Raw genomic sequence first — 15,969 nt, 5'->3', positions numbered from 1 at the left:
AGTGCTGTAAATTACACTTTGTGTGATTGTCAGAAGCAGAGGGGGATAGCAGGGGTGAAGGTGCAAGAAGAGCAGAGCACCGTTCCCTAGCATGCATGATGTGGCAGCCATCCCTGTGAGCAGGTTGGGCATGCCTCAGCCAGGACAGTGCGTGTGTGGCAGCAGCAGATGTCACAACCCTGGCTCACCGTGTGGCTCATCACACAGATCACCAGCTTTACCTCAAGTACCATTTTGACCTGACAGCGTTCGGTCATGTCCCACAGCTGTGCTCACAAGCAGCTGCTGTGCTCTACCTCAGCTGTGCTTCTGCTCCAGCAGCAGGCGAACGGCTTCCAAAGACACACACACGCAACTGCAGAACACATGTACATCAAAGTATTGATTGCTACGAAATGCTTATCAAATTTGTCAATGGCTTGTGCAACCTTCTGCTATGGAGGAACTCTCATACAAATGGAATTACACAATTAACTCTCAAACCTATTTCAGTGCTGCTTCATGCACCTAATTTCACATAAAGTAGAAATCGCTTCTACCAAAAAAAAATGCATATTTTTAACTACATGTAGCAAAGTAGATCTAACTGCAGCTATATAGAGTAATGAAAAAAGATTACAATGTGCGTCTTACTTCTCTTCTGTTACCTATATATTATTATGTTTTACGTGTCAAATGTCAAAATAGCTGGCAGAAGCCAGCAGAATGAAGGGAAAGTATATTTTTTTAACAAAAGCTTATTGCATTATTTAGCTATAACAGGAGAAACAGCTGTTACAGCTTTACAATACCGTGTCTTGCAAAACTTTCTTCTAAACGACCATTCGTGCTCTACATGTTTTGGACTGTGCATGGAGAGCTCTGCTAGCAGTTATGGGAAGCATTGCATACATTAGTAAAACCCACATTGAGATAATTAGCGCTAAAAAGAATCAACAAGCCTTTTTTTTTTTTTCTTCTTTGTAGTATTGATTTAGTGTGGGTGAGAAATGCCAGATTTTCAGTCTTGAAGATTCATGTTCCACCACAGAGCAGGAGATGGAGCCAGCTTTTCCCAGTGTTCTGCCAATAAACTCTCTGATTAACCATCTAATGAGCTAGGCGGGAGATTCAGGCTTTACCATCTTTGACCTGTAGTCTCTCTAACAGACCTAGAGAATAGGGGGCACACAAGGAACTCTAATCTTGGATCTCTGTGGCTGTTACCTACCCAAATATTTTCTCACGAGCAATTTTAAACATTGTTGATAACGAAAATGATCAGGAGGCAGTACTGAAGCTGCACTGTTGCAGAGGTGACTCTGGCAGAGATCTATGGGGAAATTTCTACAGCAGAGGTGGGCTTTGTGCCTCATTTTGTAACATGTATGCCCTCTAAACTGCAAATTCCATTTGAATACATACTGATTTCACAAGGGCTCTGTAACCTTTTTAAATCCTATGAAGGGTTTTACATATCATTGAACTCTTTGTCTGATGGTAACTTTACCTTCTGCAGATCCAAGCAATGCCAATATAGATATGGACACATTATCAAATGAGATTGGATTACAGCAGCTTGAAAAAAATTACAGCCCGGCCCCTCAAAACTTCACTTAGTGATAAACTGTAGGCTTACAGCATGTGCATGTACAGCTCTGACTACATTGTGGATGGGTGTTTCTTGTTAAACCACCACAGACTGAGTTTATTCCCTTGGGAAAGGAGCCACTGTAGCTAAACATATGAGAAGAGTAATATGTCTTATTAGAACTTTCAGTATTTGTTTTAGTTACAGAGGTAGGCAGGTTAGTTGAGGATGATATTTTGTTTGGGGTTTAGAAGGGTTGCTTTAAAACCACTTGCTTTCAGGCAAAGTGATAATCAGTCTAAGCAGTGTAAGACTTTTATAGTGGAAGGCCAACACATCTTTTTTTCATTCAATCTGCAAGAATAAACTGAGCACAGCTGTTTTACTGAAAACAACCCACTGGTATTTAAATAGATTAACAAAATTAACTGTGAAAATCCTCCGCTATAGGAAAGCCAATAACCTGTTGGCCACAAGGAGGCAGGGCAAGGATTCAGTAAACTCTGAGTAATTGCTTTTATGTAAAAAAAAAAAAAAAAAAAGAAAAAAGAAAAAAAGAAAAAAAAACCAATGTTAAATTAGTTCAGTCATGAAACTCTGAACTGCTAGGCAAGATAAAAAGCACTTTTCAGTCACTGTGTGGTTTTGGGATTGCTGTTTTAGACCAACAGCAGCAAATATCTTAAGATATTAAACAATAGCTTATCTGGCAGCAATTTTCTGCTTCTTTTGAAGGAGCACATCACACATGTTTTTTCTTCATCACTTCTGTGTGATGTACGCTAAAAAAGAAGGCTCACATGCTGAGCTTTGATAGCAAGAGTGGATTTACCAAATGAAAGCAAGAAGCCGTACAGTCAAGTTCACAAGATTTTGTTCCAAAGCTAATAAATCCTGCTTCTTAGCAAGCATCAAGGCAGGCCTGGGAGCTCTATCTTTCATTCCAGCACTTCTAATTCTGGACTAAAAGCAGGCAGGTAGGCGCCTGTAGAGCCTTACCAAGTGCCTTATGCAAGTACAGCACAGTTACGTTTCATTTACCTAGAACTGTAGGGCATTCCGAAATGAAGACTAACTCAGGGTCAAACTTCTATATGACAAAAGGGAAAAAGAAGGCAAAGTGTCCATGTACTGAAAATGATTAAATTTAACAGTGAAACAATGCCTTCCACAGTATCAATATATAATAGTCCAGATCTATCAGTGATCTTCTGTTTCATAGGTGACTTTATGCCAAGTTCTGCCACTGTGTGCTACTGAACTAGGTAATTTCAGTCCCTATGCCTCTGTTTTCTCATCTTTTAAACAGTTGCTTTTCTTCTTTGTGAAGCAGTATGAGGTCCACAGATAAAAAACATGCTAAGAGAACTAGTTATTATTAATGCAATTCAGATATGGAATGCACCAGATGGTAAAATCTCCAGGATTTTAATGAACTATTGTAACAGAACATATGTAATATGACGTTATTGTAAGAGGCATTTAAATGTATAGTTAGTACATACAACGTGACCTGCTCTGCTCTCTGTAACTCCACTGGAATTATTTTGGATTTATGTCAGATAATACTAGGAACACAAAATAGCCCCATATGTGCAATGTGGTAAGGTTTTCGTAGCAATGCAATCTTAACTATTGCCTTTCCTGTTTTTAATTTTTGCTGGGGATACCCTAATGGTAAAGAATAAGCTGTCTGAGCCATTATTCATTAGCTACCATCATAAAACAGTTAAATTGTGAAGAAGCAAGAACTTTCTCTTCTTATTCACTATATTCTGTAAAGATTATGTCTCTGATACACCTTATGCTACATTTAGACAGCAAATCATGCTTGTGTCAAAGGAGCCAAGCATTCAGTTTCAGGTTGTTAGGGCAGTAGTATCTCCTTTTTCCCACAGCATTGGAGTTCTGGATATTATGAATAACACACGTGGGGAAATATGAACTGCAGCTCAAGCCACTGGCATGGCACATTACAGTCAGAGGCAGGTACTGACTTAATCACAGGAGGAACATGGAGATACTCTCATGCACAATAATTCTAGCATATCTACAATACAGACTATAAAACTGAAGTGAACTGACATATTTAATATACAAGAGACTGGAAGCAAGCTATCAGTTTCACATCATAAATTAACCTTTGTACTAGTGCCCAAAGATCTGGCTGATTACTCATTGCCATCCCTTAGTGCTTAAGCAGTCTTTTCCAAAGCAAGACAGTTAAACCACAAAAACGTACCGTAGTGTCCACAGCCCTGACCTTCTCAGCAGGAACGTGCTTTGGAATGGGTTCTTCTACTGATATCATCATGCAGCCTTCTGCTCCAAGAGTAACAATTACGAGCTTACACCCTCTTTCTAACAGCATGCGTCCCACCTTTTCAGCATCTTCAAGGTTGCCAACTGGGATGCCCGTTAAAATTTCTGCCTGGAAAATAACCCACGCAAATGAAAATCATGATCTGATAGCATTCAATTTTGAACAACAGTTGCTTTTGAAAACAGTACTTAATATCGTTTTAGAAATGTGTCTTATGAGATGATCGTGAAACCACTTCCTACACTGATATTCAGCTATGTCATTCTTCTTGTTTGAAATCAGCATGTACTTCAGGCACAGCAGACTAATAGAGAGCAGCCTAGGCAGAGACACAGGAAGCATGGGTTCTGTTCCAGCTTCTACAATATGCCTGCCATGCAACCTTTACCAAAATCACATTTCTCCTGTGTTCCCCAGTTTCTTCATCTCTGAAATGGACACAGTGACACAGCCTTGGTGAAAGCATTTTGCTGTCTAACATGAGAAATGCTACATGGCAACTCAGTCACTCCTCTTGGGGGATATTTATCATTATTCAAGACACCTTTTACAATTCTCAGGGTCAGCTAGTGAGAAATCTCTTCAAGGAAAAAAAAACCCAAAACAATACAAAAGTGCTCAACTGGTAAACTTGACCACCGTGTCTACTTTAATATGTATTTTTAGATAATAATACCTAAAAGTAATATGAAGCTCTCTTTGGCAAAAGGTTCATCACAAGATGATTACATATTTGAGTTATGGACGTGGCCATAGTCCTCTGCCAGGGTTGAGACTCTTTTGTGTTGGGCCTTGTACAAACACTGATAAACTTTTCTTCTAACAGATGGTGACCTTAAGTCAACATCTCCCAGTTGACTCTTAAAATTAATCCCTTCCAGTTCCATGCACCTAAAAGCAAAATTCCCCAAAAATCTGTAGTGAAGACTTCAGAACTAAACATCCTTTTCTTCACTTCATACATTTTCTTGATGGCATTTCCTTTTCCAATGCCATGTACTTTCTTTGGCAGAGGATATGTGACAAGAATTGGACAGGAAGAGAAACAAAGTATACTTTACCTGAAACACTCTAGCAAGCAGTACTTCTGCCTACTAGAGTAAGACTTGTAAGTAAACTGGCACATTGTATACTGTTGTCTTTACTATAGCTTGTCTTCCTTGTCTGAGAAGAGGGAAGTCCTACTTTATCTTGAACTACAAGTCTGCTGCTTCCTGAAAAACACAGTCTGAAGCAGTTTCAAATAATCGTCTATTAACTGGACATAACTTTCATGGCCTAGGGTCTTGTTTTCAGTGGAAAACTTACTTTGGAACCTTTTCACCAGCTTTGTGTCCTGACTTCTACCACATGGTCAACTCAGCTTCCTGGGAAACAGCTGCTGAAATATTTCAAACTACCTTTTTCTGCATTACAGAAGCTTGAAATCAGCATGCATATTTCTTGCCGAAACAGAATATAAAATACAGTGGTTGAACAACTGCTCCATAAGTACAGGCATGTTTGTCCTACAAAGGGAGGCAGGGCAGACAGCTGGGGACAGGAACTACTACAGCCATCCCCAAGCAAGCCGCCCCCAGTTGTGACTCAGAGGCCTCACAGCTTGCCACTGTCATTTCCTGTGTTTCAGCCTGACCCAGAACAGAGAAGTCACCCTTAGGCTCCGAAGGACCAGCATATGCCAATACGCTGCCTTAGGGTTTATATTATCATGAACAGAGTACCTACTGGTTTTAATTTTTGAGCTTACAGGATCTAGTCCTGCAGTCCGTACTGAGACAAACGCAGATGTTTTCAGGAGCTGTTGATTTAATAACTACAAGGCAGAACTCGGTGTGGCAAGACTTGGTGGGTATAACACGTATACACAATCTAAAACTATTTTTTTTTAAACCACACTGATCCCAGTCAAGAATAAAGTAAGGTTTAGATTATAAGAAAGCAAATAAATCTACTCAATTTTTCTTTGGCATGTCACCACACTGCTGAAAATGTTCTTGCAACAGAAGCTACTTAGACAAATTAGATGCATTTAAGTTTTTTTAAGGGTATAAAAGTATTTTCAAATAAGAGAATTTGTTTCAAAAATACCTCACTGAGGTTTTTTTTAATACACTGTCCTGCAAGGTTTGCAAGGAATCAGTACACCAATAATGGCATTTGAGAGACTAGGGACAGATAATAAATGGTATTAAAATACATATAGTCCATTCTAATAACCGAGAGACTGAAGCGCCTGTGTCTCTTACTGAACTTAGAGACCTCAGGAGCAGGAACTACGTGTTCCCATGTCCAGAATACCCAGCACAAGGACAAAAATGGATTACCAAAACGCATGCACTACTCCTTGAATGAAACTGACAAGAGGTATTTCTAATGTACTTCATGATGTGCAGTAATTCCAAACATTCTACATAGGTTGTAAAGTCTCCAGGAGGAAAATGGATTTGGTTATGGAAAAGAAATAGTCAGTCTAACTTTGGCTCATTTACCTGGGATTTACACTTCCGTAAGCTTATGAGAAAGATAAATAAAGTATTTAAATATAATATTTTTCCTAATGAGACACACATAGTGTAACGTACTCCTTTTTGTGATAGCTGTGCCCCAAGCCAGCAGGATTTTTTGTCTGGGTTATGAAAAAAAAGTTGTTTGGGGACTGATAATGTGGCAGGTTTTGCAGAAATCTTTCTTTTTGCCTTCATACTGCTTATACCAATAAACACATTTATTTGGAACCAGAATGAGTCTGTATAAAAGTAGATCTTCAGTTGCTTGCAACCATTATCATCTAACTCATCTATAGCAGGACTGTAAAACTAAAACACACTGGAACAAGCTGGAAGAACCATAAAAGCAGCAGAAGCCAGACAGATTTTGTGCCAATAATTAGAGATTGCTGTAAATGTCAACTGATGTTAAATACCGTGGTTAGATTTTAAGTTCCTCCCTTCAGTAAAGTCTTGTTTTTAAAAAAGAAAAAAAAAAAGAAAAAGAAAAAAAAGAAAAAAAAAAGCAAAACCAACCAACCAAACTGCAGTACAATTGAAGGAAATAACTAATAGTTACATAAAGAAAAAATTAAATAACAATACTAAAAGTTCAATGTGGTCGTTTGCCATAGTGCTGTATGGAAGAGCAGCAAATCAAGAAATTTTGTTTTCCTGTGCTGGTCTCATGAAGCTCCTCAGTTAGATGGACTAAGTAAAGTTAGAGGACATTCTGCAAACCTGCTGTCAGAAAAAAAACCCAACCCAGACATATAATTAATCTACAGAGAATTTTCTTTATTTTGTTTACAAAAGTAGAAGAAAAAAAATTAACTGAAGCTTTTAACTGATACAGTGGTTCTTGGCAATACTTCTCATTATTCCCAGTTAATTGTTCTTGTCTCTTTAGACTGTGGAGTCAAGTTACAGTATGCTGACACAAATCAGCACTGATACAGAAAAAACTGGTCCTGCTTTCCTCTCCACTCCTGTCCACGTGGCCCATTCTCTTGTGCCAGCACAGCTATTTGTGTGGCCAGGAAATAAACTGGGTTGAAAAGCAGATCTGTGTTAAAATTAAGCCTGAACTAAAATAAGATAAAGTGAAACAATTGACTCCTTTCAACATCAGTACTAGTTTGCACTGGCTAAAAGTGATAAAGAAACCATGATGTAAATCCTTGCCAAGTGTTTCTAGCAGTGGAGTATGTGGGGCACTCCATGGCTTACACAGCCAATTTCAGGGAAAAATGCTGGATCCTCTGGCTGGCATTTATGAGACCAAATCTTCAGGACAATCTACTTCTGAGATCCCTGGCAGAACTAAGACACTGACATACTACACAAGCCCAGTGGGAGGCCAGCAAAGCAGGTGGGGTCTAGAGAGTAGGACATAGAAGCAGCGGTTGGGAGAAGCAGCTCTGTTCAGTCTCAAAAACCTAAGGGTAGGGAGAGATCTAATTGCTGGCTACAATGATTTAATGTGTGGATAATAGAGAAGAGAGAACCACTCTTCTTGGAGCTGCACAAGAATAGGGCTAGACTCAACTGGCACAAGCTGGAACATGGAAAATTCCAGCATTAGGAAAAAACTTTTCATTACCAGAGCGATGCAGCACTAGAGCAGGTACCCAAAACAGGGCATAGGCTCCTCAATCTTGGAGATTCAAAACTTGAAAGGAGAAACCCTGAGCAATCTGAGCAAAGCTAGCACTTCTTCACCAGGACTGAGATCTCTGGAGGTCTGTTCCTACTCAACAAATAGAAACTGATGAGATGACAAAAAAGTGTTAACTCTCCAGTGAGCAGTCCATCTTTTGCTTCAGCATCCACATGGCACCTAGCACACTGCAACTTTGTCAATGTTGCCAGGTAATACTGGAACACAAATCATAAATAATAATAAGCAAACTGCCAGGCTTAAGATTACTTATCTAAAACTACATATGACAATTGAAAATACTTTTAATGTTAAGTACTTAGATATAGTAAGCCAGTTGGCTACAGAGTTGGTTATATCTTTGATTTCTAAGATTCTTTTGAGAATGACAGAATAAGAACACGATCATGTTAATTCTAACACATGATGAGTCCCAAAGAAATAGTGAGAGACAGTTTTGGTGCATATGTAATTGCAAGATCAGGCCATAAGCCAAGCTAATTCCAGTTGTTTCAAATTATAAAACTTTTACATACATATATGAAGAAATACTTATGCTAGAATAATTAAAAACTGCTTGAAATGAATTGGCTTGAAGCTATTCTCTCCTCTCCCAAAAGTAACATCTTTCATTTTAGACTAAATATGGGAAATTTCATAGTTTCCAGCAACAGATAAAGTAGAGTTTAGAACAAAGTTGGAATTTAAATTAAAATATACTGTAAATTTCCAGCAACTTCTATGCAATGAAGAAATAGTATCTTTCCTTTATTTACAACAGAAAAGGCAAATTCCTGAGACTATCTCTATCATTAACCAGTAATATATTAATAAGCAGGATCTCAGATGTCCTGCTCTAAGACTCAGCTGTATAAGCTTGATGTTCTCTGAATCTTGTAGAAGCCATTGCTGTCTATTGATTTTGGACATACTAACAAGAACTTCCATTATTAATATTGCTTCCAAAAATGTTTCAAGCTCAACTAAAAGGCAGTAGCACAAAGGAAGCAAAAGGATAGTACCTATTATTTTGTAATATTTTCATATATCTTGCAGCTTTTCTTAAGAAAATTAGCAATGAATTTATACTTAGATGTACATTTTTTCTACCATCAAAACACCCAAGTATTCTGTCAGCATTTAATTAAACATTTGCTAGGCCCTTCTTACTTAGATCAGGAGTCTGATATCCATTTTACATTAGGAAGAAAGCAGTTCCCAGTGTTGCATTAAAAATAGCCTGACACGCTAAATCATTTGCTGCAACCATTTAGGAGTTTTCCTTCTCCTGAAGGGCTCTTCAGTATTCTTTGAACAGAGAAGCAGCTGTTCTTCAAAACATTTAGGACCAAATTCAAATTGCTGACATGCAATATATTCTGGTTCCTAACCTGCAGGGCTCTGTAATTGCACGCACACACTAAATAAGAAAAACAACACATGAACTGTATTGACATTGTGGTTGTGCCTAGGGCCATACTACAGTAAGGGAAAGAAAGAAAAAAAAAGGAGAGGAAAAAAAAATAGGTAAGTATTCCAAAGATCTCTTCTTGTATAGGGTTGTTTGTTTTTCAACATTTATAGGAGACTGAGAAGAACAACCACTGGTTTTCACTTAGATGACACTGGATACATTTATTTTTCATTAGAAGAATTAAGGGAATGGAGAACTAGCACATTCCTGCACAAACCTCAGGGATTAGGCTGTGCTGCATCTGGGAATTAACAAACTAGTCTCAACAAGCTTGATCTTTCTGGGAAAAGATAAAACTGAACTACAGGCTAAGCAAAGAGAGAACTGATAACCTTGCAAGATTTGTTCTAGGTTTTTTCTTCACGAACCACATAAAAAGAAAGCAATGTCAGACATTAAAAAAATATTATTACAACAAGCAAGAGTGAAAAGAACAGCTTGTGAAGAGCCTTCTAGACAAACTAATGGTAGATAATTCACTGATAGTATAATTTTGTTTGCTTCTCTCTAGCACATAAATCCATAAGAACAAGCTGTGCTGTTATATCAGATACTGCATGTGATTTCATTAAATCCTAAAGCAGTTAATGAAGAATAGAGTACAAAGTGTGATGCATTTGATACTTACACATTTGGGACTCAGAATCCTATGACTGTATAAAACCATAGCTGACATTTTTCAGTTTTTATTCTGTGACAAAGGCATCACAGATCAAAGCTGCTGACCAGCGTGGAAGTAAACAACAGAGATTTCTGACTCAGTAATAATTCAGCTAATCACAAGGACTATCCCCCTTTACTCATCTCTAGCAAAACAAATGCTCCACACCATCTGTGAAATGTCTTAGGCTCAATGGCCAGCTTTCTGCTCCACAGCTAACGCACTTCTGTTACAAACATATTCACGTGATATCCACAAAGTACAGGACTTAATAACATAAAGCTATTTTGATGAAGAATAAAGATAAAGACATTTAGATAAAATTACATGATAAATACCTGTAAATTTAAATTAATAAGAAAGGCAAACCAAGTAACAATTAAAATCAGTGAAAGTTTAATCTTGTCTGAGCATATATGTTGTCTTGTTAAAAAGAATGTTTTAGAAACAGCTGACCTGCATAGCTCTGACGAGTTGATCTTTAAACCTGAGACAATGTATTAAGAGCTCTTAAAGGGCTTACTAATGATAAAACAGAAACTACTAAACTACTAAACTACTCGTTTTCAAGTAGTACTTAAAAATGCTGAATAACAAAAGACCCCAAAAGAGGTAAGATTGGAACATAAATGGGGTTTTGGTTAGAAGGACATTATTTGAGGCTCAGAGATATCAAAGAGGAGCGGCAATAGAGCTGGAACCTAACATCTCGGGAAAGCAGATGTAGGCAGCATATCCAGTAAATTTGGCCACAGAGGATTAAAACAACCAAATCTATGAAATAAGAATGGCCATTTTCTGGCTATGAGGGCTGCCTGATACTGAGGGAAAGAAAGCAAGCAAGCTGTAAGACCTTTTCCCAGTATGTATTCTGGACCATCAAAGTGGTAGGTAATTCCTGATTTAAGAAGTTGAAGGAAATGCAGACGCAGTTGGATGAATGGACAAAACCATCATTATTTTTAAGATTAGCAGATTTAACTTATTGTTTTTAAATGGCATGTAGAGATGTGACTGGTAACCTCTATTTGGATATGTAAACATTTATTTCTATATTAAACTTCTCAAGTGCATACATTACAGTGATCTGAAATCAAAGAAAGTAATGAAAGAAAACAGAAAACAGATGGCACATGAATATATAACAATTACTAAAAGGAAAAAAGAACTTTCAATCTTGTGACATAAGAAAAACAAGTGCTTCATTTTTCCTCTTTTCTCAGCAAAAAGAAAGGAAAAATGGCAATAGTTCATCACTGAACATCAATTCAACAACAAACCAGACACAGAGAGGATGAAGTAAAATATAACTGATTTTTAAAAAGATGGTAAAATAATTCATTTTGTTGCAAAACATGAATAATTTTTGGTTATTGCTAAAAGCAAGTATTTATGTGCAGTTCTGTGTTCTCAGAATATGCTGTAGGGGTCCCACAACTCAATCAGTGCTCCCATGATATGGCTGGCAGGATATGATATGGCTTCCATAAGTCTATCGTAACCATAAATTCAGAAGAGAGAAGCCTTCTGAACAGTACAGAACATATTCATTTACCTGACTGCATGAAGTGATCCCAGCTATCTCCAAATGGTAATTACTTTTTAAACAAAAATAGCAGAAAAGAATGCAAACTGTACCCCCAGCTCCGCAGGTGGGTACAAAGGTGGATGAGTGAGCGGGGATCTATTATAATTATGCACCTGTATTTCTTGTTCTCCCAATAGAGTAATTTTCTTTTCTCCATGTGGTGGTAATAATAATATGCCCTGGCTCCAGCAAGCTAAATTTCTACAAGAATGTTTCTTTTAAGACTGTCCTCTAGCAATAACAAAGGGAAAACTTTAACATGTGTGCTGCAAAGAGCAATGAGAGAAAAGTCAGGAACAGGCAAGTAATGAAAACCAAAGTTTTGTGTCTAACATATGGGGAATAAGTTTTCTCAAGGGGAAAAGAAAAGTTAACTAGTGACATGATGAAAAAAAAAAAGCAAACAGCAAATGACATGTATTAAATTGATGGGAGAACATGGATGTTCTCAGCCCAAAATGCATGCTGTGGCCCATTTAACCAATCCAGGGGTGTGGTCCAGGCATGAAAGGGTTTCCTGAAAGCATGAAGAAAACACCACGTGGGTGTCCTGAATAAAATCAAATACTTTGTCTTATCATCCTCACCGTCACATATAACTGAACTCTGATGGCTCTGATAGCCACAGATGATACTTCCAGCTATATTCGAAGCTTTGCCTACCAGAATCTAGAGGGGCCACAGCACCTCTTTCCTTCAAAGAAAGTGCTGTTTGGCTTAAAGTGGAGACGTGTATTGGAACACTTCAAAATAAAATTCAACTTAGAACCTCAAATGCTTGAAGACTCGTGAACTGAGCACTTCTGATATAGTTTGTAAAAGATTATAGCAGAAATTTCCAAAGAGGGTAACGGAGCCTTATTTTGGCACACACGGTCATCAGACCAAAAAAAATAATCAAACAATCATATAGAAAACAGGGCCATGCTTTTAGCCCTCCCCCCATCTCTGCACCCACAGGTATCATGCTCGTTGCAGAAATCCTGTTTGCTGCAGATAACTATGATCAGGGCATGGTTTCTATCTGCTCTGTTGCTTCTCACACATTCCTGTTTATATAAAGAAAGAGTGAGGAGAAGGAATACAGCATGCTTAATGTTAATAAAGAAGAAATTAAAACTAAGGCTTTGTGAGATGTGCTTAATTTGTCTCTTGTGACAAAAATAATTTGTTCTGCAAGAAATAACACGCTTCAATTAGAAAAGAGCGGGAAAGATGGAAAGAAGAGAAAACATACAGTTGAAGGGCCAGAGAAACAGACTCGCTGCAAACAGATCTGACAGGAAGAGGCATATGAAGCTGCTATTTACCATCAAGTGCAGCATGCATGCATCACCTCCTGGCAAGCGAGTTTAAAACTGTCAGAATGCTATGGCTAGCGCATTCCTGCTAATCATATCAAGGGACCACAGAACAAGGACAAGGATCTATTTTAATATTTACCACTCAGTACTAGCATCTTAGAAGTGTCCTTTTATGGATTTGTTTTACTCATCTACTTGTAAGGGAGGCTGGATACAACTTTCCTGCTGGAAACAATTAATTTAATTTTGAATGCAATTGAAGGGAAATCTAGAATATTCCTCTTTATTCATTAGGTCAGGGACTAAAGCTGCTACCTCCAGAAATCCTATGTAGGAGGAACACAGCTTAGATTTTCTGCTACCCAAGCTGCATTTCTGAGAACAGAATCCCCCTGAAGTTTTACTGGTGAAGTCTCCCATAGCATCACATACTATCATTACCTCAGTTTCATTGCAGCAGAAGATGTCAGAATGGGTATAAAATTCTGGATCTAGGTCTGCAAGGGCTGGAGCTGGGTTAAATAAGGTTTTTACTGGAAAAGAAAAAATGGAAAAAAGTCTAAATAAGTCTAAATCTCTAGTATTTTAGATTCATAACACAACACCTGGAATATTGTGGTTAATACCTTCCAAGATTGCATTAGCAGCCCCCAGTGTTTAGTATTAAATGCAAATAGCTCTCATTTTCTATGCCTTCATTTTACAGAACTGCTAGAATTAATCTAATTAATGTTCAGTCACATAATAGGAACATGACAGACGAGTAACAGAAAAAATAAGCAACAAATTATTAATTAAAAAAAAAAAAACAACAACAGGAAAAGTCTTAAGCAAATACAAATTGTTTAACTGATGGCTCTTCTTACAGGGTTTTAACAGGTTTTACGAGAACCTATTTACTTCTAGATTTTTTTCTATGTTGTTATCTGCATTCTGTATGTGAAGAAACAGGGATATAGACTAATGAAGGACGTGTCCAGACAGGGATTTAAATGTGGTTTTGAATGTGTTACCTAACTTGTTCAAACTGCCACACTGTAAAACTCTAGTGTAGACAAGGCACTGTATATTTTTAATATGTTATCTGGCAGAGCTAAAACCTTCGCTAAGGTAGGATAGAATTTGTTAGTTAACCTAACCCAAAACTGCAGCCCAAGGCTCTGTGTAACAGTAGAAAAGGTTTGTCATGAGGACAGAGTATATGTGATTTATTCACTGTTAATACAGGAAGTCTTCAGAGTCAGTTTGTCATTTTGCCAGTGTTATCTTTAATACTGCTGTCTCTTAACTACAAGGCCATCGCTTTTATATAAAGTGATTTGTCCTACTTAAGAAATATTGCAAGTGATCAAGCCTTCCAATTTAAATGTCTACCTTTTCAGCCCTAAATGCTTACTTATCTATAGTACATGGACACCCAGAACACTTCTGAACCCCACTTAGTTCCCTAAAGACTCAAAGCTTTCTGAAATCTCAGCTCCAAGAAGTTTAGAGGATACTCATTTTGATTAATACTTCTGAAAGTTTTTTGCCTGTGACTACGCAACTTTATCATGTCTGCTTGTCTTGTTAAAAACAATCTTACTAAAGGCACAAAGGCATTCACTCAGAAGTCAGAAAACACCAGAATTAGGATTTCCAGTAAAATCTTCATTTGGCTCCTTTACATTATTACAATACAGTATGTATTATAATAAACTCTTTAATTATATGATCACATACCACTGAAAAACAGCATGTGAACACTTAATTAAAGGCTGCAACGTAATATATATGCAGAAAGGAGACAAATTAAGGTTTCATAGGAAAACTTAACTCTTGCACTTCCTATTTTCTGAATTGCCACCCTAATTAAGTTTGTTTTTTTAATTTAAAAAAAAAACAAAACACCCCTAAATATTGAAGGTATACATTCACAAGCAAAACAAACAAACAAAAAACCCCAACAAACAGTATATACTGAAAAACAAACTTAGCTCTATAGTATCATAATGACATATACAATGGTCATGAACAGCACTAGAAGTGTTTTCCAGCTTGGGCTTTAAGTAATGCAGACTCATCACAAACAGGTTGGAATATGTTGGTATTACGCAGTTCACTCCCTTGTTTAATATCTGCTGAGCAGGGGGGAGATGGAGGAACCTTAAGATCGTCTTTCAGGCTGCAAAGTACAGGACTTGTGAACATGGTAACCTACTTGGTTCCCTTTAGGAACACCAGATTATTTTCTGCCTAATTTTTGCCTCTCCATTTGCCAAGATCCATTCTCCTAACATACTATCCATTCTTTATAGTTTGAATACTGAAGAGACAACACTGGGTAGGAATGGTGGGGAAGAAGCACAGATTTCAAACATGGGAAGCATAAAAGGAATTTTCTTAATTTTTTGAGATGTCAGAGGAAGAAGAAAGACAACTGAAAGGAGAACCTCTATTTCCATGGCCTACAAGAGATCTACATCAGTATAAAAGAAGCTGCTTAAGATCAGAGTAGTGAATGATACTGAAAGTCATGCTACCAAAGCAGAAAACTCCCTGCATGGACAAACTCATAGGGGAAACTAGCTGTGAAGCTCTAAGCATTTTCTCAAGTCTATGTGAAAGGTAGCTATCTTCCAAAGGCAGGCAACACAGTAAAAACTGCACTTATTTGAACTGTTTTATTGTTGTAAAGTCTTGTCTTTAAATGAAATCTCCCTTGCTATCAATTCTTCACAGTTTTGAGGTAGCCAGTCTACACCTTTTAAAAGCACATAGACTGGATGGCAGTTTTCCACAGCCTAGTTTCTGAAGCCACTGTGTCTTGGCTGAATTGTACAAATAATTTAACCATGGACAAAAAGCTGGTATGAAAAATAGCAACCCACCATTAAAAAGTTGAAGCACTTGATCTACTT

General features: G+C 37.6%; 1 protein-coding gene across 9 annotated transcripts in view; it reads right to left on the bottom strand.

The window, feature by feature from the left end:
* Positions 1-15,969, bottom strand: part of RBKS (ribokinase) — a 66,824-nt gene that overhangs the window by 14,555 nt on the left and 36,300 nt on the right. For 5 of the 9 annotated variants that reach the window (XR_014943875.1, XM_085541200.1, XM_085541206.1 and 2 more), the window contains 2 exons: positions 13,511-13,602; positions 3,813-4,001 (listed from right to left, as the gene is read on the bottom strand). The exons of 1 other annotated variant lie outside the window; for it this stretch is intronic. Coding sequence is in view for 5 of the 8 variants with exons in the window: in XM_085541200.1 (XP_085397326.1) it covers positions 3,813-4,001; positions 13,511-13,602 (281 nt within the window). In the remaining 3 variants the exon portion in view is untranslated. The remainder of the gene's footprint in view (positions 1-3,812; positions 4,002-13,510; positions 13,603-15,969) is intronic. 3 more of the 9 variants (XR_014943876.1, XM_085541201.1, XR_014943878.1) reach the window with 2 other exon arrangements.

This window comes from Coturnix japonica, chromosome 3 (assembly GCF_054131305.1).
Source record: "Coturnix japonica strain WE chromosome 3, WE-NBRP24, whole genome shotgun sequence".
Classification (NCBI taxonomy): domain Eukaryota; kingdom Metazoa; phylum Chordata; class Aves; order Galliformes; family Phasianidae; genus Coturnix; species Coturnix japonica.
This window is presented reverse-complemented; position numbering and strand designations above follow the sequence as displayed.